Source organism: Vulpes lagopus, chromosome 17, assembly GCF_018345385.1.
Source record: "Vulpes lagopus strain Blue_001 chromosome 17, ASM1834538v1, whole genome shotgun sequence".
Lineage (NCBI taxonomy): Eukaryota > Metazoa > Chordata > Mammalia > Carnivora > Canidae > Vulpes > Vulpes lagopus.
In genome coordinates, this window is record NC_054840.1 from 22,294,608 (window position 1) to 22,311,119 (window position 16,512).

The window sequence follows — 16,512 nt, forward strand, 5'->3', positions numbered from 1 at the left end:
GTTTAGCGCCACCTGCAGACCCTGGAGACCCGGGATCGAGTCCCGCATCGGGCTCCCTGCATGGAGCCTGCTTCTCCCTCTGCCTGTGTCTCTGCCTCTGTGTGTGTGTGTGTGTGTGTGTGTGTGTGTGTGTGTGTGTGTGTGTCATGAATAAATAAATAAAATCTTAAAAAAAAAAAAACAGACAAGGTTTCATCAGGTTTTATCACGGATTTAAGGCTGTCCTTTGTCCGCCCTGGGCCTCCGCCGCCCCGCCCGCAGCGCACCCCGAGGCCGAGCCAGCGCCCGGCAGGCAGCGTGCACCCCCAAATCGTCCCTACCACCTGCATCCTGCGGGATCCGCTTGGTGGCCAGAGGAGACCCCGGGAAAGAAGAGAAGGGCCTGGATGTGAGAGGAGCCGAGCCAGGAGAGCTGGGGGGACGGGGGGGGGATCCCTGAGCTGGGGATGGGGAACCCCAAGAACTGGCAGCTCCTTGCGAATCTGATCAGACACCTTGAAGGTGGCCTATCATGCTACGTGTTGTGAAAGCCAGACGTGGAGAGCTCCAGAAAAGTATTATCCACCTTTCCCGGCCCCCTCTGCTTCTGTTTTCCCCACTTTTGTCTCTCTCAATTTAGTCTTCTTAGTATTGAAACTCCAGGTTTCTGCTCCTTGATTTCCAAAACCATCCGCAGATTTCCTACATCAAAGGTTTAGCTGTCTTACACCCCCAGCCCCTCAGCTTTTAAGGCCTAGTTTTTTGTTAAAATACTATTCAGTCTTGATGTTTAATATTATGACTCTGAATAATCTTCCTGGCTAAGCCATGTACAATCTAGTCTCATGGCCTTTATTTTCTTGTGCAATTGTTTTGTTACCCCTGCCATCAATGATCACCTTGGTTTTCATTTTCATGCAGGTTTTACCTGCATACTTTTCCATGTTCGTGTCTAAATCATCTCCAAACTGTGGGAAGTGGGAAGTCTCCTCCATTCATTCAGTTCCCTTTGATTGCCCCTTGCAAATATCCCCTGCTGGACCCTTCTGTCATCCAGCTTCAGTGTGGATCTGTTTCTCTTTCTAGGCCAGCTGGTAGCCAGTGTTCTGGGAGCTGGCTTCTCCAGCATTCTGAGAACTCCCTCAGTCCCTCTGCTTGTGGAAGCCACTACTTCCTGGGCTCCGGGTATTCAATATACTTGGTTTACTTCCTCATTTTGGGAGGGTGTGAGGATGGGGAGAGGGGAGGTGGGGTAATATCCTCTAGTAGCTTCCTGAAAATGGATGCCAGACGAGAAAGGAGATAAAAATTTGACTTCATGGGTAACTGAAAATAAAATTATTCTATACCTACACTTGACTAAATTTTGGCTGGGTATCAGATTCTATGTTGGAAATAATTTTCCCTCAGAATTTTGAAGGCTTCATTGTGTTTTAGTTTGCTGTATCCCCATCTGCTTTTTTTGAACTTGGACACAAAGCCCAGGACTACCAGATTTTTGAGGAAATCCTCTAATATGAAAGGCAGAGACCAAAACAAGCATAAGATAAAGAACTTAGGAGAGATAGCAAGCGCAAGATTCAGAAAATGATACATGCCAACAAACAAAAGCATGAATGCCTCAGAGAGATATTGAGATGTTGGAAGGCTGATATCATTATAAGTCTAGGTCCTTTATATGTTTTGTTTTTGTCCTGTTTTTCCTTCCAAAACTTTTGGAGTCTTTTTTAAATCTGGTGTTAGAAGTTTCTTTTTTTTTTTCTTTTCCTTATTTTTAAAGATCTTATTTATTTATTCATGAGAGACACACAAAGAGAGGCAGAGACACAGGCAGAGGGAGAAGCAGGCTCCCTGCGGGGAGCCCGACATGGGACTCCATCCCAAGATCCCAGGATCACCACCTGAGCCAAAGGCAGATGTTCAACCACTGAGCCACCCAGGTGCCCCAGAAGTTTCTTAATAATATGTCCAGAGGGGATCCCTGGGTGGCTGAGCGGTTTGGCGCCTGCCTTAGGCCCAGGGCGCGATCCTGGAGTCCCGGGATCGGGTCCCACGTCGGGCTCATGGCGTGGAGCCTGCTTCTCCCTCTGCCTGTATCTCTGCCTCTCTCTCTCTCCCTCTGTCTCTCTATCATGAATAAATAAATAAAATCTTTTTAAAAAATATGTCCAGATATGAACCTTGCCCATTCATTGTGTAGGGGGCCTTGGGGTGGACCTTCTCAATCAGGAAATCATGTCCTTTGGTCCTAAGAAAGGCTTTTAAAATCATCCTTTCATTATTTCTTTTTTTTCATTTTCTGTTTTCTTTTTCTGGAGCTCCTATTGTTTGGATATTGGGCCTCCTGGACCAATTCTCTAGTTTTTTTTCTGTTTTTTATTCTCTATGTAGAGAACAAATAGGTGGGCAGCCAGTAAGAGTATTTCTCAATTTATACAATCAAAAGAAACCATAAATAGATGATCAGGAGACTGAGACCACCTGAACTAATTAAAAAAAAAATCAGAACTCTTTATTCAGGAATATCTGAGCCACTTTTCAGATCCATAATTCATTGGCTGAAAGAGACGATGGTTCCCAAGGAGGAAGAATGCTGAAAAAAATCCCCAATCCTTCCTTAAAGAGGTGAATGGCCATTTGTTTGGGTAACTGTATGCTGGAGGAAAGGAATATGCAGACATTTTGAGGACTTTAGGATTCAGGGTCTGAATTGATATTGATCCCCAGAAATCTGAAATAGGTTACAGACTTCTGTTTGAGTAGATGTGGGGGCCAAGTAATAAGCTGAGTCCTGGCTCAGGTCAGGCTCATGATGGATCCACTGAATCCATAGCTTACCCAGTGGTCATTTTGCCAGTCCCTGAATGGATAATTGGAATGGACACATGCGGTAGATGCCAGAACCCTTCATTAGTTCTTCAGTCTGTGGGGTAAGAGCTACTGTAATGAGAAAAGCTGAGGACTTCTCTTTCAAAAAAACCTCGATAAGGTATCATAAAAACATCTCAGGGGGGAATGGCAGAGATTAGAGCCACCCTTGAGACCTAAAAGACAGAGCTGGGATCTCCAGCCTATTTTCATTTGATCCGCCAGTCTGGCTCCTAGAGAAACCAATCAAATCCTGGGAGGATGACATTGCACTAGGTGTAATGTGTGTGACACACTATGTGTGTCAGATACAACCAAGTAGAGGTCTCAATTACAACTACTGTGCCAGAAGTGATATTTTTGCTAGAGCAAATTAACATAGCTTCAGAGACATGGTATTTGGGCATTGATCGGATGAATTTATTCTTTCTCAGAAGTACTTTTCATATAGAAAGGATAGCAGCTTACATATACACTTTTGTCCCAAGACCATGTTAATTCTCTCCTCCTCTGTCATAATCTGCAGAGTCTGAACCATCTGGACTTTCTGCAGAACATCACATTGATTTGCTCCATCAATGATATCATTTTAATCAGACCAGAGGAGTAAGAATTGGCAAGTGCGTTGGAGACCTCACACCCTAGAGATGGAAGTCCTACAGAACCCTACAAAGATTCCCTGACAAGTCAGTAAAGGTTTTAGGGGTACAGTAATTTGAAGCATGCCAGGACAACCCTTCCAAAGTGAAGGGCAAATTACTGGATCTTGACCCTCACACCACTAAAAGGAAGCACAATACCTGTTAGTCCACACTTCTATGATTCATTTACCAATAAGTAGAGAAACCTGCCAACTTTGAGTGGGACCCAGAATAGGAAAGGGCTCTGAAGCAAGCCCACAGTGCAATGCCCTGCCACATGGGCCATATGATCCAGCAGACCCTTTGGTACCAGAGTCAGCTGTACTGGGAAATGGTGCCAGATGATGTTTACATCAATCCCCAGTAGGAGAAATACAATTTCTAGCACTTGTGTTCTGAAACAAGGCCATGCCATCTGCATCAGACTTTATACGCCATTCAAAAACCAACTTCTACAAGCCCTAGAGGTAAAACTCCCGATGGTGAGATACCAAAATATGATGGAACCCATCATATTTTCATGGGCAGAGATGCCCATCATGACCTAGATTCTAAAAGGCACATTTAGTCATAAGCAGGCCCAGCATAACCCATCAGAATATGGAAATAACACACCAGGGCTTGAGCACAAGTCAGGGATAGAGAATACAAAGGAGCTGGATGAACCAGTGGCCCAGGCCCCAGGGCGACCTCTACTGGTACACTGATATCTCCTCTCCCTCAGCTCACAGCTAGTCATGTGTTCAAGGAGAGGCTATTACTTATGACCAGTCAACAGAGGAAACATAAGGCCAATCTTGGTTCACCAGTGGCTTAGTTCAATTATGTGGTGAAAGCTCAAAATGGTAGTCAGTTAAAATAAAGTCATACTGGAGTCCTTGTAAAATAAGGGGGAAATTTGTATACAGAAATGCACATGTGAAGAACACCACGTGAAAGTGAAGGGAGAGATCAAAGTGATGCTTCTATAAGCCAAGGAACGCCAAGATGGCCAGCAAATCACCAGATCCTAGGTGAGAGGCATGGAACAGCCTTTCTCATAGCCCTAACAAACTAACACATCACATGATATCACATTAGATAAATGACCAAATATGTAGCAAAAGAGTTATAGCAGAGGTGATAAGGTCATGGAATTTCCTGGTTCCATCAAATACAGCACCACCCAAAAGCTGCCACCCTGACAGATCAATGACACAGCCTCTTAAAGAGGCAGCTGGGATGCCCCTTGGTGATGCTGCCTTGCAAGGATGAGTCACCATCCACCACGGTATAGTATACATCCTGAATCAATGACCACTATGTGTGTGGTCCCAGTAGGTAGTGTGTATGGGTCTGAAAATCAAGAGGTGGCAGTTTACCATCACTCACATTAAATTTGGTGCCATTTTCAAATGTCCCATCAACCATAACCCAAGGTTCCACAGGTCAGGCCAGCCTAGGTAGGGACTTGCTCTCACTGAGTAACACAGTAATAACATTTTTTTGCCAAGAGAACAGCAAGCAAGAAAGTGACATTCTCTTGATCCTCAGAGGGAAATAGGACTCCTGTTACATTGTGGAGGCAGTAAGAATATATTTGGCACCCAACTGATCCACCAGAGCCCTTCTTGGTACTTTCCTGTCTACTTTTGACAGTGGGTGGACCAGTGCAGATGCCACAGACTGAGAATGGCCTTGTGACCGAGGGCCTACACCCCTCAGGGATGAAAGTCTGTATAACCCCATCAGGTAAGCCACCTGACCAGCAGAGGTGCCTGGGTGAGGGGGATGGAGAATGGGCAGTAAAGGGAGATAGTGAATATCTAGTTGCCATCCCAAGACAGATTCAGTGATGGGGCTCCATTTGCCTGCTGAACATTTTATACCAAGCAAGTTGGTTAAAGTGGTACAAAATATTGACTGTAGTGGAGGCTGTGGTCCCCTGTCCAGATCCTTGCCTTTGGGATCAGGGCACTCATTGACCCAGCTCTGGGGAGCATTGCCTACTAAAGACTAAAGCTAAGCTGAGATCTCCCTAGGACTCCCCTCCAACCAAAGATAGCTGCTTCACCTGAGGTTGCTGCAGAGAATTTGTCTAATTACTGTTTCGTGAATATTATACCTCCTCTTAACTCTCTGAGGCATAAATCATAGTTTGACTTTTGAAATATGTTTTTGGTTTGTTTTCTTATCCTTGAATTATCTCTGTTTTCTTTGACTCGCTGTTTTTTTTTTTTCTTTTTCTTTGCCTTCGCATTTGGAGATAAATCACATATTTAATACCCCTTGACAGTCTATCCAAATTAGGTGTCTGACGCCGTAGAGCTCACTGGAAGCTCTGTAGGATTTTTGTATATGTAGATTCACTCTGGAGCTACTTTAGCTTGTCATTCCACTGGATTCCATTGGAAACTGTCCCCCTCCACCACCACCACCCTTTTTAGTAGATATATATTGTTTTTTCTCTTGAGCTCATAAGTTTCCCAAAGAGGGCCCATCTACTCTCCTATGTATTTGAGGAGTGGGTAGGTAAGACATAAAGCTGGCATGGCTCCTGGGTTTCATGGTGAGGTAAGGGAGTCCCAGAGTCAGTGTGTAGACTTGGACTGTCTTTCTGTTGCTGGGTGGCACTCACTTGCTTCGCATCACCCAAGTCTCTGAATCCAGAGTCCCTCTAAGTCAATGTCTTCAGAGAATAAACCTCCATTCTTCTCCCTGGAGCCAGTTGAGAGTGGTTACCAGGCTGCAGAGGAGTGGAGCAAAGAAACTTGCCATAAGGCTTTCAGCCAATCCTCCTGCTTCAGCACCCCAGCACCCACCTTCAGAGCTACTCTTGCCTATAATTTTTGAACTTTCTGAGATTGTGCCACATGAATTGCTTTGCATCTCAGTTTTCCCTTACCTAATTTCTATTCCAGATCTCCTCATCCAGTGCTGGAGGAAGTGAAAGAATAGGACAGCTCCAGGGGTCGCCAAATCAAAGGGAGTCTCTTCTGGATGGGGGCATTTGGGTAGATTTAAGTAGGGGAGAAGGAAGAACAAGAGGGCATCAGGATATCAGTATTTCTAATCCATAAAATACTCTCTTTTTTGGTTAAAACTGCAGCATACCTAAAACATAATTGCCTGATCCTTGGGGTAACATTGATAGCTGTATTACTTTCCCATTTTAGCTGTAACAAGTTACCACAAATTTAGTGCCTTAAAACAACACGAATTTATTATCTTACAGTTCTGGAAGTCCAAAGTTTTAAAAGCAGCCTCACTGGGCTGAGGTCGTGTGTCAGCAGAGCTAGTTTCTTCCAAAGGCTCTGGAGGAAAATCTATTTCTTTGTCTTTATGAGCTTCTAAGAGGTGTCTGCGTTCCTTGACTCATGGCCACTTCCTCCATCTTCCAAGCCCATCACTCCAAACTCTGCTGTCCGTCATTAAATTTCCTTTTGCCCACTTTGACACTCTTGCCTCCCTCCTATAAGGACTATTGTGATTACATTGGGTCTATCCAGATAAAGCAGGATAGGCTCCTCATCTCAAGATCCTTACATTAATCACATCTACAAAGTCCTTTTTGCCATGTAAAATAACATATGCACAGGTTCTGGGAATTAGGACATGGATATCTTGGGGTGGCCATTATCTTACCTACCACAATAACTTCCTGATATCATTCATGACCCTCAGTTCTTGTGAACATATGTCAAGATATCATAGATAGATAGATAGATAGATAGATAGATAGATAGATAGATAGATAATAGAAATGAATGAGTACATGAATGAATGAAGAACTTTTAGTTATTCAACAAATATTTATTATTAAGTCAATTATTTGCTAGGTTATGCTTTAGACTATCCACTAAGGAGATCTAGGAAACTAGTAAACTAGTGTTTATTCTAGTTACAGAACATTTTATACCAAGCAAACCTGACCCTGCTTGGTCTCAAAGCACATTCTATGTCATATCAAAATGGCAACCAATTTATTGCTTACCATGTAATTAAGACAAAAGAAAAGAAGACAAGCTTATTTTGATCTTTCTGCTTCCAAGTATTTGCTTGCAAAGGTAAAGAAAAAAATAATACAGATAACACAGAAGTAGAAAAACACATCCGGGTCAAAGAAAACCTCTTGTCGCAGTGAACGAGACTGTACGGGACAGGTGTTTGGAACAGAAAATCTGGATGAACTTTCCCAGACAGCTTGAGCTCCCCTGATGGTCACAAACCTGGTTGTCCTCTGTGTGAGCTTTAGGTTTGACCCTAGGGTAGAAGGGGCTGTTCTGCCTATAGTCTGAGTGTGTGACCTTGATGTAAACCTTAGGATTGCCCCTGACGTGGTCTTTGGGTCTGTCCTCCATGTGGCTTGTGAGCATGACTGCTGTGCAGACTGTTGGCGGGCCATCTTTAGAACCTCAGAGTATGTCCTCCAGGGGACCTGTGTGGCTTGTGAATCACCCTGTGTGGTCTGCCTGTCTGCCATTGGGGTGGTCTGCCACTGTGCTGTCCCTTGTGTGAATTGTGAATTTCCCTGTGTGGTCTGCCGGTCTGCCATTGGGGTGGGTGGTCTACTAGTCTCCCCTTTGGGCTGAGTGCCTGCCCCAGGTGCTTGGGTCTCAGTAGTGGTATGGCTGGGCCCTGACCCCTTAGAGCCATAGTAATTCCCACACTCCTGGTTTTGGCTGGACACGTCACCAATGTGACAAGAGGAACTCCTATTATCTGTACAGGAGAATGGCGATATTGATGGCTCTGTTGTGTTGTTTCGTGACCTCAGTAAACAGTAGCCCAGAGTACATGCTTCACAATTGATTGTGTCATGGGACCCATCCAAAGGCACCTCCTTGATGATGGGTAGCTCTGGAAACTTCCTAAAGCCATTCCCGTAGAATTTCTCCAGAATACGCCGCACCACATTTTTCAGAATCCTCATGGCACTCTCTGGGGAGAACTCAGGATCCTCAAATCGAGACCAGGAACACTTCTTGCACCTCTGAGCAAAAAGCCGCATAATCACCTGGCCCTGGGACTTCTGGTGCTCCAGGTACATGTGACATAAGATAAGCACTTGAGCAGAAGCCCAACTTCGCTGGCATGAGGAACACTGAAACCTGCAGACAGAAGGAAGGAGGCTGTTGTGCCTTCAGGTGATCATGGACCTGAAGGAGGTGGGTCTGGCTTCAATCTCTAAGATCTCTTCCAATTAAAAAAAGTGTAGATGATGTTAACAAATTGCCAAATAAGACTGAGAGGGATTGGGAGGCTTGAGGGTTTTGTTTGTTTTAAAAATTTTATTTATTTATCTGAGAAAGAGAGAGGACAAGCAGTGGGGGAGGGATAGAGGGAGAAGCAGACTCCCCGTCAAGCAGGGGGTCCGTTGTGGGGTTTGATCCCAGGATTCTGGGATCATGACCTGAGCTGAAGGCAGACGCTTAACGAACTGAGCCACCCTGGCACCCGGGGATTGTGTTTCTGATAAAGCTTTTTCCTGTGATCTGCTGAACTTCCACCCTACATGGTCTGAAGTTTACCTCTTTGCTAGTAAGATATCTCTGATGTCTCAGAGGGAAAAGTGGTTTTGCCATCTGCCAGCCAAATCTGGACCTCCTAATAATCACACACACACACACACAAAAAAAAAAAACCTACTTTGAGGCAGGCCTTGTAATAAGGGCTGCAGTGTTATCCCCTTCATCTTTAAAGGTCCCTTCCAAGGTAGGCATTATTGAGTCCAATATCCAGATAAGGAAACTGAGTCACAAAGGCATAAGCAGACTTTTTTTAAAAACATATATTTATTCCCATTATCTATGGGAATGTAGAAGAAGGAACATTTACTCTGCCTCGGAAGACCACGGAACGCTTTAAGGAGGAGGCGGCCCTTGAGCTGGTCCTTGAAGGATGAGCACAGGGGAGGGAGGAAAGGGCCTGCCAAACAGGCAGAGTGTCATGATAAGGAAACAGAAGTCTGAAAACGCACCAGCACGGTTCATAATCCTAAAGATGGAGCAGAGGACAGATGGAGTCAGGGTGCGGCAGAGAGGAAAACAGGACAAGTAAGGTGGAAAGTAGAGCGAAGGTCCCTGTGTGCCCCCTAAAAGGAGACCCGGTTGCCTAGGTCAGCATTTCTCACCACCGCCCCACCCCTACCCCCAGCACAGGCTCTGCAGGTACAGACTCTGGAGGCTGAAGAGGAAGATCGCCCATGAGGAGAGGGTGTGACTTAGGGACTCCAGGATCTAGGTTTTAGATGTCTTGCTTGCTGCATCATTCCCTCTCTTATCCCCAGGCTTTGAGCAAAGTCAGGGTCAAAGTGATTGTGTAGCCTCCCTCCAAGTCTTGGTGCTTTCAAGGAAGGCCCTGGTCCCAGGCTTGGGCTGGACCAGGAGGGCTGCTGTCAGTCTGGACTGGGGGCGGAAATAGCAGAAGTCTCTGGATGGAGGCACTCTGGAACAGGAGGTGGTGGGGAATGGGGAGGGCAGATTTGTGGAATATGGAAGCAAGCCTTGGGGACTTCCAGAAACATTTAGGGAGGAAAACTAGCAAAAGAGGAAACTCCCTCCAGCTAAGCAAGTTGGAGGGCATTGCCAACCACAAGATCACTGTGACCATGAAAGGATGGAGGTCCTGGTGACATTTGTTCCTAGAAGGAGCTCTCCAAAAAAGCAGTCAATGGCTGCTGAGCTTGACCCCCCTGTGCCCAAGAAGGCCTGCCAAGAGGCAAACCCTGGCTCACCTGCCAAATCCTTTTTGCTGGTACTGCTTCCACCCTTCTGCAAGGCAATCTGGCTCGAGTTTCCCATCCAGCTTCAGAGTCCACCTGGCCCGAGGTTTCTCCTGCTGCATCAGTTCTTGAAATGTCTGCTCCCATGTCCGGACGTCTGACACCGTTTGCTTCCCTTGAGGCTGGGAAGCCATGCCTAGTGGGGAGCTCTGTTGCACTAGGCAAGTGGCAAGAGGGGAAGGAAGAAAGAAAAAAAGCAAAAAAACACATCAGTTTCGGTTTCTCAGCCTGGAACACGTCGGCTGTCTTCTTAAGTTTCGTTTTCCAGTGTTGGAGCCCACAGAACAGGTTTTCGTTTCGAAGACAGAGGGCAGCAGAGTTTTGCCAGTTGGTGAACAGGCCTCGCCGAGAGGGATCTGAGAGCAGAGCTCTGTTCTAGATTCTGGAGGCACCTGGAAGTGCCCTGGGGATTTTATTTTTCTCTTATGTTTACACCAGGCAAAGCACTATGCTCAGCGCTGGGATAGATGCCACTGAGCAGTGGTTTCTACCCACATAGATGCTCACACTCTTGTGCAGACACGTGAAGGCAGCTGGGGGAGCCTGTGTCCGATGCTGTCTCGGGCACCGGTGACTCCTCACCACATCCCATGGGGGGATTATTCCTCGTCTTCTGCAAGTGAAAGCACAGAGGAGTGGGTCGCCTTGCCCAAAGCCACACAGCCATTGCGCAGTGTAGGCTCGTGAGACTTGAACCCAGGCCTTGTGGGGCTCTAAAACCTGGGATGTCTCTCTCCACCTCTGTCCCTGAGAAGAAGCTGAGGATGGTATTTCAGGTTCTAGGCTGTCACTCTGGAGCCAGGGTGGGAGGACCATCTTGAAACCTGACCCAGTGGTTAGGTCTAGTGAGATCTCCTGGGTCCTGCGGCAGGACACCAAGCTATTTAACTCTGCCATTTGCCATGTAAGTTATCTTGCAGGACAAGCTGCAAGCAGGTGTGGGGGCCGTCTTTCAGGGACAGGATAGAGAGAATTCCCACTCAGAGAGAGGGTGGGGGACTGGAACCAGATGACCTTCAAGTCACTTCTAGAAAGTGAGCTCTGTCCCTCTGGATTTTAAACTCAAATAGGAGAGAGAACAACAAGCAGGACCTTATGTCCTTGGAAGCCCCACTAGGGTTAGCATGTCCCAGACAGGATCAGCCTAAACCTTCTCTGGCTTTCTAGACTTTCATGTGCTCCTCTTCTTCCCTCCCTCCCCGGCTATTCTGTGTTATATAAACTCTCTGCTTTTCTAACTTTACACATTGAGGGCTCCTATGTCTACACAGATGATGTAGAAAACTCTTATGTACCCAGATAATTTTAGGAGCTTGGAATTGGACCCATAGGATTTGAGAGAAGCCTGGAAAGACCTTAGGAATTATTTTTTTCTCTTTATGGCAGTCATCCACTTGATAATTATTTCTGTAGTTACTCTAGCTCAGGGGTGGAAGGGGCTGGAGGGATTTGGTTTGGTTAAAGGAGGGAAACAATAAACAGGAAGTGTAGTCCCAGGGCCCCTGGGTGGCTCAGCTCAGTTAAGCATCCAAGTCTTGATCTCAGCTCAGGTCTTGATCTCCAGGTTTTGAGTTCAAGCCTCACATTAAAAAGAGACAGAGAGGGAGAAAGAAATGTAGTCCCTAGAATAGCAATAATTTTACTTATATTTGTAAACATCTCTTCAACTAGCAGAAACTCTATAGGCACATGCAGAACAGATACAGAAATTTTTGGACGTGGTTGATCTGGGAAACGATGAGACCGGATGACCCCTAAGCTAAGTCCATTTACCCTGCCTTGGGGGTTCAGAATAAGGAGAAATTAATACTACAATTTGAGTGCCTGCTGTGCTGGGGATACCAGACACATCTTCACCTCCCAGACTCCAGGATGACCTAATAAGTGGCAGAGCCAGGCCTTAAACTTCTCTGAGGCTACACTAAATCTCCTGAAAGTGTGAGCTTGTCTAAAGAAGGAATGGGTTACTAATGATAGAAGAACAAGCAGAAGACAGAAGGAGCAATTTCGAGGAACCTGAGTGGGGGTCTTCATGCTGCTCCTCTAAGGGTTGCACCCTCTGGGCTGGCGCTCCTGGGTATATCCTAGAAAGGACTGCTACTCCACTTAGGACTACTTCTCAGCAAAGGGAAGGGGAAGGAAGGAAGGCATTAAGACCACGTTGTCCCAGAATGTAATAAAAGGAGCAGGTTCTCCTCACCCCGCCCCTATACTGCACATTATGACTACTCACAACTACTTACAACAAGGAAAGCAGAATTAGACAGTTGCCTTTAAAATAGCAGATGACACATCATTAAATACCTATAATCTGCTCATCCTTATTCTCAGGATAGCAAGAAAGACAGATCAGTGAAGGAGCATCTACCTTCACCTTCCCTGTCTCACTTTTCTTGGCTTATCCTTTTAGTGCAGAGCATAGCACAGAGCCAGCCTGCCCGGGGTGCATCCCAGTTCCTCCACCCCCTCCCGTGGCAGCCTGGGGAAGCCCCTCCACTGCTCCATACCTCAGTTTCTCCATCTAAAAAGTGGCTATAATAATACCACTTATCTCTCAGGGTTGTTCTGAGTATTGAATGAGTTTTAAAATAGCTATCAGCACTTGGCAAGCAAATAGAAGGGTTTGCTACTTGTTGTTGTCACGGCATTGCATGTTTCTCTGTTAAGTTACCATAAAACCTTTCTTAAACATGTTGGGAATACAACAAAATGAAAGTATATAGAGACGGTAGTACAGGGCAAAAAATAAAAATAAAATAAAAAAAAACAACCTACAAATAAGTGTGCATATAAGGGCTTGGAGAGCACAGTCGTCACTTCAGAATTCAGACTGGGCAGAGATGTACATTCCTATCACTACACATTCCTAGATACGCAGATATATTCCGAGCTATTCCAGATACACATTCATTCCTATCATCCTCCTGTTACATAATCCCTGTCCCCACACTGTGGACCTCCCTGGGCAAGGCCACTGCTCCCCCAGGACTCACATCTAGCAACCATCTCGATAGCCAGCTACGTGTGAAAAGTGAGCTAAGAAGTAGGACAGCAGCCCAGAGCCAGCTGCTGCTCAGGCTCAGGGCTAGGCCCACTGAGGACTCCATTCCAGAGAGCAAAGATGGCACCAAAAGGGCAAAAACAAACAAATAAATAGATAAATAAATAGGCTTCTTAAAGAGAATCAGAAGAGCTGTGTAAAATCAAAAGAACTTGAACAAAAACTCATAAGTTTTCAAAGGTGCTGCTTGTTTCACATTCTCCCTGAAAACCTGTTTGGCTTCAGGCCCTATACGGTCCCCATTGAATGCTGGGGTTTGCCTCCATAGACAACCATTTGGATAGTTGCAGTAGAAAGACCTTCCATGAGCGTGAAGGAGGCTGAGCCCCAGAAAGGAGAGTGACCAACTCAGACCATCCCGAAGCCCCTACAGATAGAACCCCGACTCCCATTCTCGACAGTACTTCCTCTTTTTCAATACAGGCAGCCTTAAAACCAGAGTCAGAACTATTCAGGCTCTGTTCCAAGACTGTGGTGAAGATGTGTTAAAGCAAGGTCCCTAAAGCACCTTACCCTGCCACCCCCACTGCAGACCAGTGCCAGGAAACCAGAAGGCTAGAGCCACACCATTCACTGGCTTTTCTCATCTCTCTGACTCACCTTACCCAACTGTTCCAGCCCCAGAGATCACATTAACCACCCGCACCAAGGTCTTGTCTCAGTCTCTGCTTTCTGAACCCCAACCAAGGCAAAGAGCAGTTTCATTAATTTTTTTCCACTTCCTTCCTCTGTGCACAAAGGCATATTTTTTAAAAATTTTATTTATTTATTCATGAGAGACACACAGAGAGAGAGGCAGAGACATAGGCAGAAGGAGAAGTAGGCTCTCTGTGGGGAACCTGACGTGGGACTCCATCCCAGGACCCCGGGGTCACAACCTAAGCCAAAGGCGGATGCTCAACCACTGAGCTACTCACGTGCCCCACAAAGGCATTTTCTGATCTGACACAAAAGTTGCTGAACTGCCATTCTCACAAGAAAAAAACTGAACAAACTGAAAACTAACAACTCTTCTTAGATCCATTAGAGAGATGGGGTCACAGGGCAAGCTGCTGCCCTGAAAACTGGAGAGACAGAGGGGTAGAGACAGAGAATCACAGCTTCTCAGAGCCAAATGCCCAGGATCCACTGTTGCTGGAACCAGTACAGGCAGGAACACTTGAAACTGTCGTTGCCAATGGCTGGAGGCTCAGTGAAGAGCCGAAGAACTGAAAATCCTGGAGGCCCTATCCTAGGGGAGATCCCCATGCTTTCGTGACTTCTACCTCCAGGAACCCTACCAGGTTCTTGTTATAAAGACGGAGAAAATTCTTGTGCTTCCAGCAATGGGAGCAGGAGAGTAACTTTTTTTTTTTTTTTTTTTAAGATACCCAGAACTCTCTGTTCTTAACAAGGTCTTCCTTCAAGGAAGACTATTTCAGCAGAGCGTAACACACCTGGGTTTATAAATACCCGATGCCAACTGCTGCTGGCCTCCACCGTGCACATGGGAAATGACCCCACTCCTTTCCGTGTGTGACCTCCTTTCTGCTGGTATAAGGACAAGACTTACCAAGCTTGCAGTGATGAGAGAGGAGAGCCAGGCATAAGCTTAACGGGGCAGAGCTGCCCCTGTGCTGTTCTCTGGGAGCAGAGCCAGGTCCCACACGGGGCAGACTCATTCTCTTCTCAGCCCATAGTATCTGGGGGAGAAATAAAGAATTCAGTCAGCTGTCAAAGATTTCCAAACATCCACTGGAATCATTCACCCCACCATGCCATGGAAGAGATTTTAAAGGTCCTCTAAGTCCCATTCTTTACTGGCTCACTTTGTAATGGTTGACATTTGATTTATTTTTTTTAAGATTTTATTTATTTATTTATTTATTTATTTATTTATTTATTTATTTATGACAGACACACAGAGAGAGAGGCAGAGACACAGGCAGAGGGAGAAGAAGGCTCCATGCAGGGAGCCCGAGGCGGGACTCGATCCCAGGACCCCAGGATCACATCCTGAGCCAAAGGCAGATGCTCAACCGCTGAGCCACCTAGGTGCCCCAACATTTGATTTATAAGTGAAAATTTAGATACAATTCTTGGAGTGATTCAGGGGGAAAAGCTTGTGCTTCAGATTAGATCAGGGTGTATGTTCCCCCTCCAACCCTTACTGAGTTACTTAACCTCTTTGGACCTCAATGTCCTCATCTGTGAAATGGGAGTAATACTCAGTGCATTATATTTAATAAGGTATGCACTAATATGACATAAATATGAACTATAACCACTGTATACATGACATAATATAACTATATCTGATAGTATTATTTCGAAAAAGATGACTCTATAGAGGCTTGAAATAGTTGCACTTGGATGGATTAGAGCATTTGAACATAATAACTCAAGAGTAAAGAAGACACAAGGACTCCCTTATGGAAAAAAGAGAGACATTTAGGCCAAGAACTTAGAAAGTGTCTGTTGTCTATGTGTTGGGCAGAAGAAAAGCAGAAGATTAAAATGAATAAATTTTAACTATTTTTTAAATTTAATTTAAAATTTAATTTTTTAAATTTTAGAGCATTTCATGTGCTAGAATGTACCTTTATCCCCAGATCCATGCTGCCCATCTGGTAACCCGATGGCTTGGGACTCTTAATAAGAAATGTTTCAGAATGGAAGAGAGATACGAGCAATGGAGGCAGGTCAGCAAGGGTCACCACGATGTGAAGCTGAAGGGACACTGCATAGCCTGCTGGTGGTCACTCCAGTCAGCAAGAGCTTGGCTTTTTACCCCTGCAGGCTGAGGCTGGCCTGGCCATGAGAGTGCAGCTCAGCCCTCAGGGAGATCTATGAAGCCCCCCTGGTATCACTGAGAATTTTAAACCTGCACAGAGAGCAGCCAAGACCCCAGGCCAGCAGCAGAAGACCAGCAGGCCCAAAGCCGCAGACCCCCAGGGGTGGTTTGTGAGTATATTAAAAGGTGAGGACATCTTGACCTCTAGGACGATGTTTTGCAATATTGTCCCCTCAAGGACAGCTCAGGAGGTTGGTGCTGGAGCCATCTCAGAATCTGACCTAGAGTCTTCCACGAAGTTATTGATTTTCCCAGTTCGTTCCCCAGATCATTTTCACGGCCGGTTTCGTGTACCTCTCTGTGGGAGCACTCTTCATTCTCGGCCAGGAGATGGAGGATTAGGTTTTCCATTGTCTTTGGAGGAAAA

At 45.7% G+C, this 16,512-nt stretch overlaps 1 protein-coding gene across 5 annotated transcripts in view; it reads right to left on the reverse strand.

Annotated features, from left to right (window-relative positions):
• RTP4 (receptor transporter protein 4) overlaps nt 1–14,959 on the reverse strand; it is a 123,236-nt gene extending 108,277 nt beyond the window's left edge. For 4 of the 5 annotated variants that reach the window (XR_005984242.1, XR_005984239.1, XR_005984241.1 and 1 more), the window contains exon 1: nt 10,204–10,335. Coding sequence is in view for 1 of the 5 variants with exons in the window: in XM_041731867.1 (XP_041587801.1) it covers nt 7,495–8,578; nt 10,204–10,385 (1,266 nt within the window). In the remaining 4 variants the exon portion in view is untranslated. Of the gene's footprint in view, nt 1–7,343; nt 8,579–10,203; nt 10,409–14,864 lie in introns of those variants that run through there. The other variant, XM_041731867.1, reaches the window with a different exon arrangement.
• Nucleotides 14,960–16,512: the final 1,553 nt, after the last annotated feature.